The sequence below is a fragment of the Schistocerca serialis genome, chromosome 1 (assembly GCF_023864345.2).
Source record: "Schistocerca serialis cubense isolate TAMUIC-IGC-003099 chromosome 1, iqSchSeri2.2, whole genome shotgun sequence".
Taxonomy (NCBI): domain Eukaryota; kingdom Metazoa; phylum Arthropoda; class Insecta; order Orthoptera; family Acrididae; genus Schistocerca; species Schistocerca serialis.
The window spans coordinates 872,392,258-872,410,649 of record NC_064638.1 but is presented as its reverse complement, the minus strand read 5'-3'; the positions used below and the strand labels follow the sequence as shown (position 1 = coordinate 872,410,649).

The 18,392-nt window shown below is 39.3% G+C and overlaps 2 protein-coding genes across 5 annotated transcripts in view; one reads left to right on the top strand and one right to left on the bottom strand.

Annotated features, from left to right (window-relative positions):
• The window catches only part of LOC126486196 (glutamine amidotransferase-like class 1 domain-containing protein 1), an 86,650-nt gene that overhangs the window by 17,566 nt on the left and 50,692 nt on the right, over window positions 1–18,392 (bottom strand). For 2 of the 4 annotated variants that reach the window (XR_007588088.1, XR_007588087.1), the window contains exons 4-7: window positions 17,496–17,603; window positions 17,323–17,420; window positions 16,430–16,635; window positions 723–845 (exon numbers count right to left, since the gene is read on the bottom strand). Coding sequence is in view for 2 of the 4 variants with exons in the window: in XM_050108931.1 (XP_049964888.1) it covers window positions 818–845; window positions 16,430–16,635; window positions 17,323–17,420; window positions 17,496–17,603 (440 nt within the window). In the remaining 2 variants the exon portion in view is untranslated. Of the gene's footprint in view, window positions 1–3; window positions 846–16,429; window positions 16,636–17,322; window positions 17,421–17,495; window positions 17,604–18,392 lie in introns of those variants that run through there. The other 2 variants (XM_050108931.1, XM_050108933.1) reach the window with 2 other exon arrangements.
• Window positions 1–18,392, top strand: part of LOC126486232 (uncharacterized) — a 97,656-nt gene that overhangs the window by 63,872 nt on the left and 15,392 nt on the right. The gene's annotated exons all lie outside the window — the stretch shown is intronic.

Sequence of the window (18,392 nt, the reverse complement as noted above, 5' to 3'; positions counted from 1 at the left end):
ATCTCAAATAATATTGTTTATTTATTTAAAAATGTGGTTAATACGTACTCTTATTTTTATGATCTTTTTGGTGTGGGGAGAAAAGCAGCAACAATTTTTTCTGCTTCCAGGACCCCAACCAACCTTAATCCGTGACTGCTGCTATGGATTAGGACTCTGTCATTCAGAATAATGTGTTGCCATTTTAATGACTTACTGTAAATGAGCACAAGTATGTTAACAGTCATCCAATTTGTCCTATGCAAATACAGTGAGTAGTCTGTAATTTGGGTATTGCAAACATGTCCTCCTTCTTCAACCATACACCTACAACAGCTTTAAAGTCATGCAGAATGGAGCTGTGGTTCCAAAAGTTAGGAGTATTATCTTTAGAATTTTATGGCTATCTTTTGTCTGTACTTGGTGTAGAACCACAAGAAGGTATACAATGGCTACACCATTAATAAATTTATAAAAACATACATTGAGACATACTTTTTCATGCCACACCCATTACATTTCATCACACCATAAAATTAAAATTGTGAGATAAAATAATTAAAATTGGTAAGATAAATTGTGTTACATTGCACTGCAAATATGTTGCCTCATTAACCATCTTATGTACAATAAAAAAGCAAATAAATGATAATATACAAAATGACTGCCCTGATTTCTTCTTGTTCTTGAAGCATCTGTCCATCTCCGTACCAAGCCTTCTTATAACACAAAAACATACTTACAATGGACAAATTACAATTCCAGCAGCAAAAACTTGAAGCTGCACTGTTGTTTCTTGGTTCCGAATATAGTCTCCTCATACTGGATAAATAAAGTTCTACTTGCTGGATCCTTTACCCTGGCGGCTGGCAAATAATAATAAAATATTTCTCAATAGTAAAAACACACTTCAATTCAAATCACTTTACATTAAAACTAATAATATGCATGGCATGCAAATAATGTAAAGAGCAAAGATAACCATCCATCTTACAGCTAAGACAGTAAGTGCCCCCCCCCCCCCCCCCACACACACACACACACAGACAAAAAAGGTGGCGTGCCCTGAAGACGTGGTTGGATAATTTTCTCTGGCAGGTTGAATGGCTACAAGAGTGCATTAGCATTGTTCATGTTTAGTGTTGTTACCAGGCCTGGTAGGGCATATAAGTTCTTCACTGCTGCCTGGTGATATGAGTGTATGGAACATCAGACCTGTTATGTGACTGGTTGAAGTGTTTCTAACAAACAGAACACAGCATGTCATTTTCAACAGAGAGAAATCTTCAGAAATAACAGTAACTTCAGGTTTACCTAAGGGAGCTTTGTATGATCATTACTCCTCACAATATATATAAATGAACAAGTGAGAAATGTAGGAAATACCATGAGGCTTTTCGTGCATGATGCTGTTGTATACAGAGAAGCGAGCATGTGAGAAAATTGTAGTGAAATGCTCAGACTGACAATCGATCCTCAATATAAACAACTGCAATGCAACACACACAAATAGGCAGAAAGGCCCATTATTGTATGATTACAGGATTTTAGAACAATTACTGGAGGCAGTTACAAACACAAAATATCTAAGAGCATGTGTATGGAGCAATTTAAAGTAGTACAGCCATGTAAAACTAATTGGATGTAATGTGGATGACAGGCTGACAGTCACTGGATGAATCTCAGGAAACGTAGACTATCAACAAAGGAAGTAGCTTATAAACTCCCTCCACCCCCCCCCCCCCCCTCCCACACCCACCGTTCGACCAAAATTGCTCATGAGTTTAGGATCCATACCAGATAAGATTGATACAGGAAATAGAGAAGATCCAAAGAAGAGTAGTGAGTTTCGTTACTGGTTAATTTAGTAAGCATGAAAGCACACCATGGAGAAGCTCAGCCAACTCCAGTGGCAGACACTGCAAGAGATAAGTTCTGCATCACGGTATTGTTTACTGTTAAAGTTCTGCCAGTGTACATTCTTAGAAGAGTCAACAAACATATTGCTTCCCCAACATAAATCTTTTAAAAAAGACGATGAAAAAAAAATTTCAGAGATTTGAGTCCACGTGGAGTACTATCAGCAATTTTTTTTCCCGCGAGACATTTGCGACTGGAAAAGGATTAGGGGAAAGTGACATTTGTACTCAAAGGATCCTCTTCAGCACAGCGTCTGTTGGCATACTAAGTATAAATGTAAAGGTAGATGTAGAAGGGGTGTAAACAGTATCAGATGTTGAGTAGTCACTGTGAAGGAAGTGAAGATGTCATGTATTTGTGAAAGACAATGTTATCAGCACCTGACGTAGTCTGAAAGTTGCCTCATTGTGCTTTTCCATGAGACCGGCTGGTCAAATAGTGCAATATACAGATTCATAAGGGTATTTGGATGTTACGGACTGCTGATGTTGGCCTGCATTGGCAAACTGTCATCAACATTCTGGTCGGCAATATTTGACCATCACAAGTGAGATTAGCCATATTGTGCACCAAGTACTTGGTAACACCTTCACTCCTTGCAACATTTTGTATCACCTTGCACCATTCCTCGGAAGCTACTAGTGGCAGGGCTACGGAATTATCGTCCCGTACATAGGCTGCATTTGGAGTAGCATCATGACTGATGAATGGCATTGCATATCTTCAGCAAAGAATTACAGTTCTGCACAACCCCAGATGGCCATCACTCACAAATATACCAGCAACCTGGGGAGAGGTCCCAATATTCATTGTTTTGGAGAGGTACAGTAATGTTCCTCCTGGTGTCATGGTGTGGGAAGCCATCAGGTATAACTTCAAGTCACAGCTGGTGGTAACTTACATCTACAGCTGTATACATACTCCGCAAGCCACTGTACAGTACTTGGCAGAGGGTATGTCGTACCCTTCCTGTTCCACTCACTAGGGGAAAACAAATGTTTATATGCCTCTGTATGAGTCCTAATTTCTCTTATGTTCATGGTCCTTTTGTGAAATTTATGTTGGCAGCAGTAGGACTGTTCTGCTGTCAGCTTCAAATGCCAAACTTTTGAGAACGACTCCAAAGTGGGTCACACTTGTGTTCTATATGTGGTCTCCTTTACAGATGAACCACCCTTTTCTAAAAATCTCCCAATAAACCAAAGTTGACCATTCACCTTCGCCACTACAATCCTTGAAACACGCTTGTTCTATTTCACATTACTTTGCAATGTTACATCTAAATATTTAATCAATATGACTGTGTCAAGTAGCAAATTACTAATTCTGCATTCTAACATTATGGGATTGTTTTTCCTACTCAACTGCAATAATTTATATTTTACTACATTTAGAGCTAGCTGCCATTCATCACACCAGCTAGAGGGTATCCGGGAAGTAGGGACGAATAATAAAGTGATATAGAACACACAAAATTTATTGAAACTGTGTTTTTTTTCCTTTTTTACAAACACATTAAGTAACTTCTCCCATTTATATATGCTAAATTATATTCTCCATACAATCACCCAAGTCAGTGCGGCAATGAGCAATCTGTTTATTGAAGTTGTCAATGATGCATTCACAAACATCTTGTGGGATGCTGTTAATAACTCTTTTCCTTCCGTTGTTGTAATGTTTGTGGTTTGTTCACATACCCTTTCAATTTCACAAATCCCCACAAAAACAAGTTACAAGGTGTAAGATCACATGATCTGGCAGGCCATTCCTCGTTGCCATGCAAAGAGGGAATTTTTTTAAGAAAACTTTTCATTCAGAAGAGCAATCGTTTCACGGAACCTGTAATATGTCGCACCAAACTGCTCAAACCAAAAACTGTTATTTTCATTAATAAGAAGGAAAAACCAATCAGAAAGTATGCTTCAGTAATGGTTGCTGTTCACAATGACAGCAGCTCCCTCATCATTTCCAAAAAAAATATGGGCCAATCACTCCTCCTGCCTGGAACCCACACCATGCAGTTGTGCACTGTGGACTCACAGATTTTCATTGCCCCAAATTCTGCAGTTCTGCTTACTGATGTACCCACTGGCATGGAGTGCACCTCATCTGAGAAAATTATTCTTTTTGTGAAGTTCTCATTCTCCACATGTCGAGCTAAGGCCCACTGAGCAAATCTGTGTCTCTTTCCACGCTGTGCAAGCTTCAACTCTTGTGGAAGTTGAATCTTGAAGCATGTATTTTCAGATTTTTTGAAAGTATTTCATGCAGTGAACTTGGTGATAAATTGAATTGTTGAGCTCGTCAGTGAACCAATTTTCTGGGGCTAACAGTCACACTGTCATGCATGACAGCAATGTTGTCTTGTGTTCGAACAGAATGCAGACATCCTGTTTCCTTAACATTTGAAACAGAACCCATGGTATCAAACTTCCAGATCAACTTCCAAACTAATGATTCCATTGGAGTAGCATTATGTTTGAGTGTCACACGCAATTCACGAACGGCTGCCATGGGACTGTAATTGTTTCTGTAATAACTTTTTATCACTTGGATACATTGCTCAGTTCTCATCTGCTCCATGATGAAAATAAACATCAAACAACAATGCTCACCATACAAAAGGTATCAGGCTACTAATGGGGATTGCAGATAATAAACATGAAAAAACCACGGCTGTCAACCATCATATGACAAAATGGCGCAAAATACAAATTTGTCCTTACTTCCCAGACACCCATTAGAAATTTTGTATAAGTGATTTTGTATCCACTACGGTCACTCAACGACGACACATGCCCATACACCACAGCGTCGTCAGCTAACAGCTGCAGATTGCTGCTCATCCTGTCATCAGATCATTTTTGTATACAGAGAATAAAAACAGTTCTATAACACTTCCCTGTAGAACTCCTGATGATACACTTGTCTCTGATGAACATTCCCTATCAAGGATTGTATACTGGTTCCTATTACTTAAGAAGTCTTCAAGCCACTCGCATATCTGGGAACCTATTCTGTATGCTCATACCTTTGTTAATAGTCTGCAGTGGAGCACCATGTCAAATGCATTTTCAATATCTAGGAATATGGAATCTGCTTGTTGCCCTTCATCCATATTTCACAACTTATATGTGAGTAAAGGGCAAGCTGAGAATTTCCACAAGTGATGCTTTCTAAAATCATGCCAATTTTTGGACAGAAGCTTTATCATCACAAGGAAATTTATTACATTAGAACTGAGAAATTGTTCATGAATTCTGGAGCAAACTGATTTTAAGGATGTTGGTCTGTAATTTTGTAGGTCAGTTCTTTTATTCTTATTATATACATCAGTTCTTTTACTCTTATTATAAACATTTTGAGGATAATGGAATGTAGTCGAATTAAGTTGGGTGATGTTGAGGGTATTAGATTGGGAAATGAGACACTTAAAGTAGTAAAGAAGTTTTGCTATTTGGGGAGCAAAATAACTGATGATGGTCGAAGTAGAGAGGATATAAAATGTAGACTGGCAATGGGAAGGAAAGCGTTTCTGAAGAAGAGAAATTTGTTAACATTGAGTATAGATTTAAGTGTCAGGAAGTCGTTTCTGAAAGTATTTGTATGGAGTGTAGCCATGTATGGAAGTGAAACATGGACGATAAATAGTTTAGATAAGAAGAGAATAGAAGCTTTCGAAATGTGGTGCTACAGAAGAATGCTGAAGATTAGATGGGTAGATCATATAACTAATGAGGAGGTACTGAATAGGATTGGGGAGAAGAGAAGTTTGTGGCACAACTTGACTAGAAGAAGGGATCGGTGGGTAGGACATGTTCTGAGGCATCGAGGGATCACCAATTTAGTATTGGAGGGCAGTGTGGAGGGTAAAAATCGTAGAGGGAGACCAAGAGATGAATACACCAAGCAGATTCAGAAGGATGTAGGTTGCAGTAGGTACTGGGAGATGAAGAAGCTTGCACAGGATAGAGTAGCATGGAGAGCTGCATCAAACCAGTCTCAGGACTGAAGACCACAACAACAACATACATTTATGCATTTTTCCCAGTTGTTTGGGACTTTGTGCTGGGTAAGAGATTCATGACAAAATGCAAGCTAAGCAAGGGGTCAACACCACAGATTACTCTTCATCCATGCCAGGGATTGCTCTTACTATGTCCTCCATATGGGAGTCTGTGCAATGTCCAAATGATGGTGTGCCTGAATGAACCTCCTGCATGAACGATATCTTAAACACAAGATTTAAAACTTTAGCTTTCCTTTTGCTATCTTCTATTGCAATCAGTGACTAGATAGAAGCTGTCAACCCACTTAGTGATTTTACTTTTTCTGTGGTTCCCAGCTAGGTCCCTTGCTAAGGTATGACAGTGGTGATAGATGTGTGCTTCGCGCATTGATCTTTTTACTGATGCCCAAATCTCTACTAAATTTTGCCTGTCTTCATTTGTGCATTCTCTTTTGAACTGCAAGTGCAACAGTTTTTGCTTCCTCAGCATTTTCTGAATTCTTTCATTGTGTGTATGTGATTGTGGGAAGTCTGACAGCACTTGTAAAATTGACTTGATTTGATAATGAGAGAGAAAACAAAGAGGGGAGGTATGTAGGAAAGGAGGTCAAAGACTACAGAAAGAAGGGGGGGCAACAAGGAAATGGGATATAAGTGTGCATCAGTAAATTCACTATGATCCAGGCAGAGGAAGTTGCATGTAGTACCTGATGAAAGACAAGGCTTGGGTTAAGGAAGTTGCATGAAAGTGGGGAGAGTGGTGGGAGGGCAGAAGAAGCAGAACAGAATGTGGGAAGATGATAACCACAAAGAGAAATATAGGTTTAGATTAATAGAGAAATAAGTTAGACATAAGTGAATAAATGAAGAGAGGATATGGTGTTGGAGAGAGGGAGGGGGGGCAGAATACCAGAGGATATGCACAAGACTAGATGCAGAGGTGACCTCTGGGGCTAGAAGAGATGGAGGCCAGAGTGTCTGTAGGAAAGAAGAATTAGTTTATTTATTTATTGGTCCAAGAATCAGTTTCATACATTGTTTGTACATGTGATATAGGACAGTGGTAAACCTAGTTAGTTTACAATACAGTAATCATTTTGACTACATTGGTGACATAATAAAAATGCATAATAATGTAGGTTGGTGTACTACATTGCTTCTACATGTGATAGTAGCAGTTATTAAGTGAGATGACATGATAAGCACAATGTAAACTATATTATGAATTGACAATTAGTGAAATATGATAAATGAGGTTTACTTATTATGATGTTCCATAAACTCAGACAAAGAATAGAAGCAGTGGTCAAGCAAGAACCATTTTAACTTTACTTTAAATGCATTTAATATTGGTATGCATTTTAGGTAAGAAGGCATATGGTTATATAACGTAGCTCCGGAATGATACACTCCTCTTTTGCATATGCTTGTATTTATTGTGTACCTGTGTAGGTTCATCTTCTGTCTAGTTTCGTATGTGTGTATATCATAGTTGTGTTTGAAGAGATTTTCCTTTTTTAAGATGCTCCCTTTTGTGAAAATTAGTATTTCGTATATATACAAGCAAGGCAGTGGCAATTTTAGGGACAATTCTTGTCTTTGCAATTCGGAGAAAGCAGTGTTGTGGGGAGGATGGTAATTTGCATGGTACAATGTGGGAAATATCTCCTGCTTAGTAACATCCTCTCCCACAGGATGTTCAACTTCATTTCTGGTCAGACTTTGGTGGTGGACATCCATGTGACTGGACAGATGGTTGGTGGTCATGTCAACATAAAAAGCTGTTCAGAATCAGCAGTGGACTTGATTGATGCCTTGGCTAGTTTCATCAATGTCTGTACCCTGACAAAGAACTGAAGTAGGATGTGCTGCATTGGTGCATGGGAGTGGTTCAGCACCTGGGGCTTTCCAAAAGTTATAACTCATGTGGCAAATGGTTGGGAGTAGGTGTGGTATAAGGAAGGACAAAGAAATGTCATAGTGTTGTTGGTTACAAAATGGCACTTCAAGAAAGGTGGAAAAGATGGTTATTGGAAGGATGGACATTCCTCATTTGAGGGCATAGTGAAAGATAGTTGAAGCTATGGTATATTTGCATCTCTGCAACCATTTGCCACATGAGTCATAACTTTTTGAAAGCCCCAGGTGCTGAACCACTCCCATGCACCAATGCAGCACATCCTACGTCAGTTCTTTGTCAGGGTACAGACATTGATGAAACTAGCAAAGGCATCAATCAAGTTCACTGCAGATTCTGAACAGCTTTTTATGTTGACATGACCACCAACCATCGAGTATAGATATAAGTGTCAGGAAGTCGTTTCTGAAAGTATTTGTATGGAGTGTAGCCATGTATGGAAGTGAAACATGGACGATAAATAGTTCGGACAAAAGGAGAATAGAAGCTTTTGAAAAGTGGTGCTACAGAAGAATGCTGAAGATTAGATGGGTAGATCACACAACTAATGAGGAGGTATTGAATAGGATTGGGAGAAGAGGAGTTTGTGGGACAACTTGACTAGAAGAAGGGACCAGTTGGTAGGACATGTTCTGAGGCATCAAGGGATCACAAATTTAGCATTGGAGGGCAGCGTGGAGGGTAAAAATTGTAGAGGGAGGCCAAGAGATGAATACACTTAGCAGATTCAGAAGGATGTAGGTTGCAGTAGGTACTGGGAGATGAAGAAGCTTGCACAGGATAGAGTAGCATGGAGAGCTGCATCAAACCAGTCTCAGGACTGAACACCACAACAACAACAACAACATGGAACCATCAAGGAAATGGAGATCGAAATATGAAAAATTGGTAAACAGGGCTAAAGCGGATAAGGTGATATGTATATGAAAAATGTGATAATTCCATATAGGAAAGGAGAGGGTGTGTGTCTTGGCCTTGGGTCCAGACCATGAAGATATTGTCAATGAACTTTAGCCAGACAAGGGGCTCTTAGATGGCTAAAGAGGATTCCTTTCAGGAGCCCATAAACAGGTTAGTATATGAGGACAACACATTAGTGTTCTTGGCTGTGACATGGATTTGTTTGTATTCCTCTCCTGCTCAAACATGGTAAGAATATAGTTGACTGTCTGTATGAGAGATGGGTTTAGTGTTTGGAGGACTTTGGGGAAAGTAGTGTTTTGTTCTATGGTGCTTTCGCCCTTCCTACCAACTTGTATCCCTTACTGTATTACACATGGCTTTCCCTCCCTACACCAGATTGAGCTAGCTGGTATTGTACCCCATCCTGTTTCTTTGCTGTCCCTTCCTTCCCTAGTACTCACTGTTCCTTTACATCACTACTCCTTTCCTGACCTATCTTCATTGTACCTCTGATCCACTCAGGCAATATTGCACCTTACCAAAGTCACACCACAATGCCTGGACAATGTAGTATTGTGTGTGTGTGTGTGTGTGTGTGTGTGTGTGTGTGTGTTCTTAGTTCTAAAGGACATCATTTGAAAGCTGAGGTACTAGTTCCAATCTACTGTCAACTGAATTAAATGGTCAATGGTGACCTTTACTCTTTTCACAACATATTAGCCAATATATATATTATTAAAAAGTAGTTTGCTTCACACTGTTTAAAAATAACAATTCAAAATTTACAGTAAGAACTTCATTCAAGTATGTGATCCAGTGGCAGACACTCGCACAGTAGAAGTAGCACAACGAAAGAAATGGAGACTCAACAAAAAATAGGTTAAAAGCCATCTAAAAATGAAATTAACATAACAAGCAAAGAACTTATAATTAGAAGGAAGTATCACAAAAACAATTTACTTATTGAGGCATATCAGGCACACATCTAAATATTATGTCACAGTAACCCTTGCTCTCAGAGTTATAGAGGTAAGAGTAAGAAAATGAGAATTATCAGGAACTTGTTAAGAAAGAAACCTTCCCCACCTCCACCAAGACCCTATCATAACGAAAGATGGAGCAAGATATGACAAGACAAAAATTAACTCTGAAATGCAACCAACAGGTAAGGCTTGCACCCCTGAAAAATAGAGATAGCTAAAAGGACCTCCAAAAAGTTGGCGATACAGAAAAGAAAGACAGATGCAGAAATAAAGCATAAATGTCTAGCAACAGAGAAAATGGAGAAATGACACAGCATATGTTAATGATCCAACAACCATAGAAAAAACAAGACATGCTATGTCCCAAAATGTGAAAGAGGGAAAGCTGTGTCAGATACATAACATGAGAGGGATGGGAGGGGAGGGGGAGATGAGAGCAAGAGTTGGGTAATGAAAAGAACTGCTGCTTTAAGCCAAGAACAAATGCTAGAAACAGACACATACTGTAAAACAAAGGCCCCATCTGTAAAGACCTGAAGATACTCCTATCTGAAGGGAGAACCTGAAGCGCTTATATGATATAAATTGCATGAAGGTCATGCCTATTGCGCTGCAGAGAGTGTATCGTGATAAGATATTGTGTGTTAGTAGTATAGACACTGTGCCTATTACCTACATGCCGGTACGGGAAGCTAAACAGAGGTCAATAAGCAGTTGGCATGTTAGAAAGGTCCTCTATCGCTCACTACTGAGGTAAGGGTTACCAACAACAAGGTTGCAGTATGTAGGGAAGCTGGAGCAGTCAAAAGCATACAAACATAAGACTTACTTGAAAACAGGTTAATAAGGAACATATATTTGACTAAGATGTTACAGAAGATGGAACAGGAAGCCAAAGCACTCAGTGAGTCAATGGCCTTATTTCTGAGCACAACTTCAAGAGACATAGCTCTGGCAGATAAGGTGGCTGATGCATTCCTGATGATGACAGTAGTGTGTGATTAGATGTAAACTTTCCTGGAGTTTTTTGAGAGGAGGCAACAGTTGTGTTATTGATGGGATTATGGAGGAACTACAGTGTGCGATCTAATGGGGTAACTGTGAAAAATCAAGGTAACAGTGAAAGTGGAACTACTGTTGTGTACTGTTGTGATTTGACTGCAATGAATTATGGAAAGGACCATCAACAAGATGAAGGCAAAGAAGGGTTGCTTGAGACTGATGCAAGGATTTGAAGGTATTGTAAAGATTTTTTATGTATCAGACCCAGACCAGCCAAGAACATTTAGACTTCAGGAAAGTTAACACTAAATGTTGGTGTAACAGAGAGAGAGACTAGTTACATTTAAGTGTCAAAATGATTAATGTGATGAAGGAGATCACAGGTTTTCTTTCAGTCAATCATTGGCAGAGGAAATTTTCAGCAGCAGATTGCCTGGCAGTGCAGTGAGTATGTAAGTATCTTTAATACATGAATGAAACTATTTACTAACAAACTGCAGATGATAATCAACCAAACCAGAGACTCAGTCAAGAAAGAGCTTCAAATCCAAGAAACAGAGCAGGCAGGATAGAATGCTGTGTGTATGTTTGATATAATGTAGAAGGTTATTGTATTTGGTATGGTCTATTAAGTCTACCTGGGACAATGGGATAGGTTATGAGATACCATATGATTTAAGTAAAAGGGTCAGAGGGCTGCCAAAAACTTCCTTTCTCTAAATCTTGTTGCTGAAATAGCACAATTCCTTTCCAAATGACACACAAAGTTCACTTTAACATCTCATTTATTGGAGTACTAAATGTTGCACTGTTTTCCCAAGGTGATAAAGTTTTATAGTCAAGTTATTTGAACATGTTTTCAAACAGCCTGCATTTGTTGCAGTGTGCTAAGTGGAAGTGAGGCTCTCTGCTATATCAATGTAAGTTATACAGAGCGGTCAGAAACAGCCTGTAAAGCTCGTAAGGGTGTTGCAGGGCAGGTTGTGCTGAGAAATAATTGTTAAAAAATGATTCAACACATTTTACAATTTCCCAGTTAATTAGCATTGAAGTTGGCCAATCAGGCCGTTGCACACACAGATTCAAGTGGCCTGCCGGATACAATTAGTGTCAGTTCTTCGCAGAGTGTAGACAATAGTGCACAAGACTGTACAGCTTTTTGGTCAGGTTCAATCTTTACTACCGTCTTATGTTCAGTTTTAGGAAACCAAATAAAGAACACATCTGGTGACACTGCCTCTGTTGGGCTGCTTGAATTTGCATGCACAACTGTCTGATTGGCCAATTCAGAAATGGCGCATTGTATCAATTTTTTTCTTAACGATTATTACTCTGCACAATCTGCCCTGCAACAATCTTTTCGGACTCTTTCTGATCATCCTTTATAAGTGACAGCCATACTACATATCTGAAGCCTCCGCAGTGTCCTTTGAACCAATCCTAAGACATTACTCATCAGTTCTTTGAAATTTCCAATCTATGCTGCATACTAGTTTAACTGCTTTTGTTTGTTGTTCTTGATAGATCAAAAATCTGACACAAGTTAAACATTATGAAGCATAACTAAATTTCATAATTAAATTATTTGAAAGTTCACAAAGAAAAGAAAACCATGATCAAGCAAGTCTGTATGGAACAAAATAGAACTGAAAAGCAAGAAGCAGATCTAAAACTGTGAGATTAAGAAAAGCATCACACCTAATGTCTGCTATATCAACATTTTTAGGAGAGGAAGGCAAATAACCTGCCAATACTAGGTGTTTTGCCACCCTAGACAAGAATTGAAAAGTAATGCCCTCTCCTTTTCACTACCATCAGTCTCTCTGATATCTCCACTCCACTACACCAACATCAAATGGCAGAACAATGCATATCTGCTATTTCAGCCAGTGCATGTGCCCCGATCCAGTACTCAACAGAAATGAATCAAGGTTATGTTTGTCTCCATTTCATACTCAGTAGCAGATGCTTTAGTTTTTAAGTACATAGAGGCAATCTGTTTACTTTTGTCCAAATAACTGTGCCATATGCTTTTGAAAACAATTCAATGTTTTAATTTTTCCTCTTTTTCATTTTTTCTCCTCTTTTGCTAAATTTTTTCACTGATTTGAAATTAATTTTTTCCACCCTTTCTGCACTAGGCTGTCACCTAGTCTTGCCTAATGGTAGAACTAGCCCTGGTATAAACAAAAACAAAAAAAAATAATCCAATCCCACAAAGAGACAGAAGAACTGGTCAAAAGGCTTAACTACCAGAATCAATAAAAGACACATACAAGAATAAATGAAGCTAGTGCCCTTAACTTTCAAAACCACTATTTCCTCCTTCAGAAAAAAAACGTAGAAATTGTGAGGGAATTTGGAGAGAGATGGGGAGGATACAAATCAATCAGAAATCCACCTTAAGAGGGATGCACCATTCTACTTAAAGAAACAAAACAAAACAAAAATGAAGGTGTCAGAGCACAGGAGGCCAGACACACTACATCAGAAAGCAATGTGTTAGATTCAATTAAAATAGCATGAGAGGTAGTTCTAGAGCAGGAAGCAATGACATATATAGAAGAAAAGAACATGGCAAGTGGAGACAATAAAACAAACTGAGCAAAACAACAGACATAAAAGGGGGAGGGGGGGGGGGGGGGAGACCTAAAAGAGGGCAAAGAAAAGTAGCAATGAAAATAATATAAATTCTAGCAAAAACTAGTGCTGGGTGCAAGGACCCTAACAACTTGTGTGGTACTGCAGGCACTCAAGGTAGGGCAACAGCATCCTTATTATCCCTAAAGTAGACAGGTCATATGCAACCATTCATTTGATCCCTGTATAGAAACAATGCAATGAAATTTGGATGCAAACCCCCTCTCCCTCATGACCAAGAAGGTAGCTTGGGATTTGAAGAGAAATGGGATACATTTGAGTTGGAGAAAGGAGTTGAGCTGTTAAAAATGAAGAAGTTGTCCATCATGACTCCAGGACATGGAGATACCATCAACGAACCTGAACCAAGACAGCAGCTCCAGTTTCTGATAGTGAAGGATGGCCTATTTTATGCAGCCCTCAAAAAAGTTGGTATATGAAGGCACCATCCTCATTCTCAGTGCCCGAAGAAGTTGTGTGTGAGTGTGAAGCTGCTTAGTGTGACAATGAACAAGGTTTTTGGGAGACTTTGAAGGGGACATTGGGAGAGGTAATATTTACGGATAAAAAGTCTATAGATATATGTGGGATACTGTTTTAAACATAGGTCAAACTGGAAGTGACATCGATGGCTTCCAGTAAAGATGTGGGAGATGAGGGGAGGGCAGTCCTAGAACAGGTGGTAGCAGATGAGGGGAGGGGGGGGGGGGGGCAGTCCTAGAACAGGTGGTAGCAAACTATGACCCGGGTGCCAGATACATCCCACTGCTGCTTTTCTATGGCCCACAAGCTGAGAATTGATTTTACATTTAAGGCAATTTAATACTGAATGAGATTCTAAAATTACGTAATGTAATATATCTGTGTCTGTAAAGCTGTATTTGAATAATTTTATGTTTTTGGATGCATATCACCATTGACTGACAGTACAGTCTAATGGTCAATGTGGGAATTGAGTAACTGGAAAAAAAAAAGTGTGTGGTGCTTCTATGTACAGAAAGCTAGGTGAGCATGCTGACACTCTGTGCTGCTGCTGTGATGACACAGTTTTAAGATGGCAGTGTTACCAGTACAACATATATCACTGTTCTGCAACATTCTGCTTTCTGAGGGGCATTCAAATGAAACCTGGTTACTAGTAACTCAAAAGTGTAGTAATACACAGTACACATACTCAAAAATAGTCACCAAAACTGTTGGCACATTTATACCATTGCAACACTAGCTGGTCGATTCCATCCTTGAAACAGCTAGTAGGCTGCTGTTGGATCCAGGCCTGGGCCCAGTCACACACTTTGTCATCCGTTGGGAATCGAAGCCTGCAAATAGCTAGTTTTAGAGGTCGGAACATATGAAAGTGACACAGTGAGAGGTCGGGACTGTATGGTGGATGTTCCTGCATTTCCCACCGAAACCATTCAAGTATTGTGCTGTTCGGTGGTCAACTGGTGGGGAACCCAATGAGCACAGATTTTTCTAAAGTTCAAGTGTTGATGCATTATGGTGTGGGCTAATACCCAGTAACCAATGGATCTCGTCCATGGTGATTCTGCGGTTGTCCAAGACTAAAGCATTCACTTCCACAACCTTTTCCGGCATGACGACATGATGAGCCTGTCCAGGACGAGCATCGTCTTCCAGTGACTCGTGCCCCTCAAGGAATTGTTTGCGCCATTCCACAACACTTGAACAACTCTGACTGCCCTCACTGTACACAGCCTTCATTCATTGATACATTTCAAGGTCTCCATCCCCCTCCGCCGCCAAAAATCGAATCACTCCTCATTGTTCCTGCTTACTCGCCTGCATGTTTGGTAGTGGACGATAACTTGTGTGACAACCTTCTCTTTGTCGTGAAACCACACTGGTGCTATGTAACACCAAATTAGTGCACACACGTCATACTCTCTACCAACAGATGGCGCCACCATACCAGCAGTTATGTGGCGCCACTTTACATGTGAGGCAAAGGTAGATGCACTGACCAGGTTTCACTTGGATGAACCTCATAGTTTTTAACAGAAGCATATTTCCGTCACGTCACGGTCGAAATCATGAAAGAAAAGTGGACATTGAATGTAGTGCTGATCCATCAGAGCTGAGAAGTGATCATTAAGGGCTTTAATCCCCATCAAAATGGGATGGTCAGGAAGGTTGTCAATGATTTTTAGATAGGAGGCAGAAGCCAGGAACACACAGATCAGATGAATTAATGAGTTGTATGGAGGTAGTGGTGAGATCTGGTGATCACAATATGGCTCCCAGGATTTTTTGTGGCACTGTATGGGTTTCTACATAGGAAATGGTAGAATGCATCACTGGTCACAGGTAATTGTTTGTATCAGGGACACCCAATACTCAGCTGAAGGGCATGCTCTATGGCATGACTGAAGAGACCTAAATGGTAGTTGTATGCCACATAGGCTATTTGAATACTCTCATCTAGGGCCAGTTTTTCTGAACTCTGGCGGTGAGAACTAGCCTTTCCACAAATCATCTTATTCCGCAGCCCCCTTGAACTCTACCACTGTTGGCCTACCCTGCGCAGGATTTTTCCACTTGTGACTGTCATCACTGAAAAAAACTTCTCCATGTTTTACTCCAGTGCTGTTACAAATGAAATTTAGGTCACTAGCACACTCTTCTCCATGGCATCTACTTACATGGTATACTACTCTGCACTTTGCTTTCCCAACATCCTTTTTTTATTATTTATCCACTTTTTGTTTATTCTTTATTATCTTTCATCCTTAACAAATCCTCTTTCATTCACATTTTGTATCTTCTCCAACATAGTGCGTGCATATACTTCTCTTTCTGAATTATTCAACTTTTCTCTATCCTATGACTAGATAATTGAAATTCAAAACAAACTGACTTAAAAAAAAAAAGACTGGTGGTCTTGGTAAATTGCACTCTTGATCCACCTTCACTCACAGCATGTTGTCTTAAAATGTCAGTCATATCACAACAAGAATACACATTTTGTGGATACTAGAAAATTCAATTTCTGTGCTACTGTCAGCTGCTCTGTTAGTGAAGATACCCCTTCAAAACAATTATTTATAAGAATACCTCTGATTGGAGAGCAGTACAAGATTCTGGACAGCTGTCAGTGTGGAAGCTTCGTTCTGTCCAGTTACAAGGTGCCTATCCACAACCACATGCACACAATTTGGTTCTGATAGAGAGAATGTTGCTCCAGCATCTCTGACGGCATCCTCTACAAGAAGTGGCATGTCAGCAAAATCTGACCGGCGCGCTAGTTCACATATTGAAGACTGCAAATAAAAAGACAGACAAAAAATAACTTGCATGACTCACTGGCAGCACATTGTTATATGATTTAAAAACTTCAGCATTAAAATACACAACTGAAAAAAACCTCAAAGGGAAGAACATTTCATTCCCATTCAGATTTTTTAAAATTATTTCTTTTCTTTTAGGTACACACACCCACCTGTCTGCCCAACCACCCACACACATACACTACAGATGTTGAGGTGAAGTGAAAGAGAATATATATGTGTGTGTGTGTGTGTGTGTGTGTGTGTGTGTGTGTGTGTGTGTGTGTGTGCGTACTATAGTTAGAAGAGCAAATTCATGGGGTGCAAAATTTGATATTTGAACCAAAAGTTGAATTAACACCAAGCCAACAAATCTTCCCATATCACTGTGAATGTAGTAGAATTTTTCTATTTGCTTGGAAACATTTATACCTTTAAAACTGCACATTCCAAGAGAAACATTTGATTTAAGGCTTAATGCTTTTTTTTTTTAGTAAAGTAACTGATAGTAAAGTAACTGACAGATAATGAAGAATAAGACTGATAAGTTAGTGATCAATACAGCAGAATTTTTCTTTCTATGTAAAAAATATGAATATGTAACACAGAACATTAATCTAGTTCACAAGCTAAATAAAAGAAGTTCTACACACTCTCACTTAAAATTATTATTTATCATACCCCTGTGATTGAGTACGACTTGAAACCCCAGCTAGAATTTTCTTCATTCTTTGCTGACAAAAGGCCTGCTACTCCTGTCCCAATGGCACATATGAGCTCTGAAACAAAGAGTCACTCAAGTATATATTCATCACTAACGGGACTCCAATATTAGTACAGAAATGCAAACATACTTTTCTCTTTTATGAAGTGCATAAGAATCTGTCCCAGATCTGCATTAGTGGCGAGGTCTGTGACTGCTCCTGGAGCATGTGGTATCAACAGGCACATGTATCTGTTAGCTGAAATCAACACAAAGTATAAGGACAACAATATGAACTATAGTTTCCACATTAATTATAGCCAATTTAATTTCTTAAGAAATCAGTAACAATCCTATATCTTCACCTCACAGTACTGTTTATCTAAATAGTGAACTAATGATTCTCAAGACATAAAACAATTACAGTAAAATGTGACAATGAAAAATTCTCCACACAGTGTTATGTACATATATCACATAAGTTTCACACCACTACACTTCACAGTTGCTACCTGCTACTATAAAATATAATGTAGTGAGACCTACTACAAACCATGCCCAGGGAAACTTCTGCAGGAATGAATGATTTTCACCCTCTTCCTGTCCAGTTTTCAGAAATTCATGGGTGTCAATCCTAATTCTGCTTCTGCTAGCAATCACCCCTTTAACTCACAACAGACATTGCTTGTAGCCTTTTCTCTACAACCCTCTCCCCCCCCCCCCCCCCCTCTCTCAACATCCATCTTTTTTATTATTTTCTTGAGTGATCTCTCTTCTAATGCATAAAAAAAGGAAAATTGTAATTTAAAATCCTGTCAATGACTACATTATTAGACATAAAGCACATGCTAGGATTAGAAAAGGAAAGAAAGGAAACTGGCCCTGTCCTTTCAACGGAGCCATCTCAGCATCTGCCCTAAACAATTTAGAGAAATCATGGAAACCCTAAATCTAGATGGCTGGACGCAGATTTGAATCACAATCCTCAATGTCTGTCGTGTGTTTTACCCTGCTCTGTTCCTTCTACTGTCTTCAACTAGTTTTTACC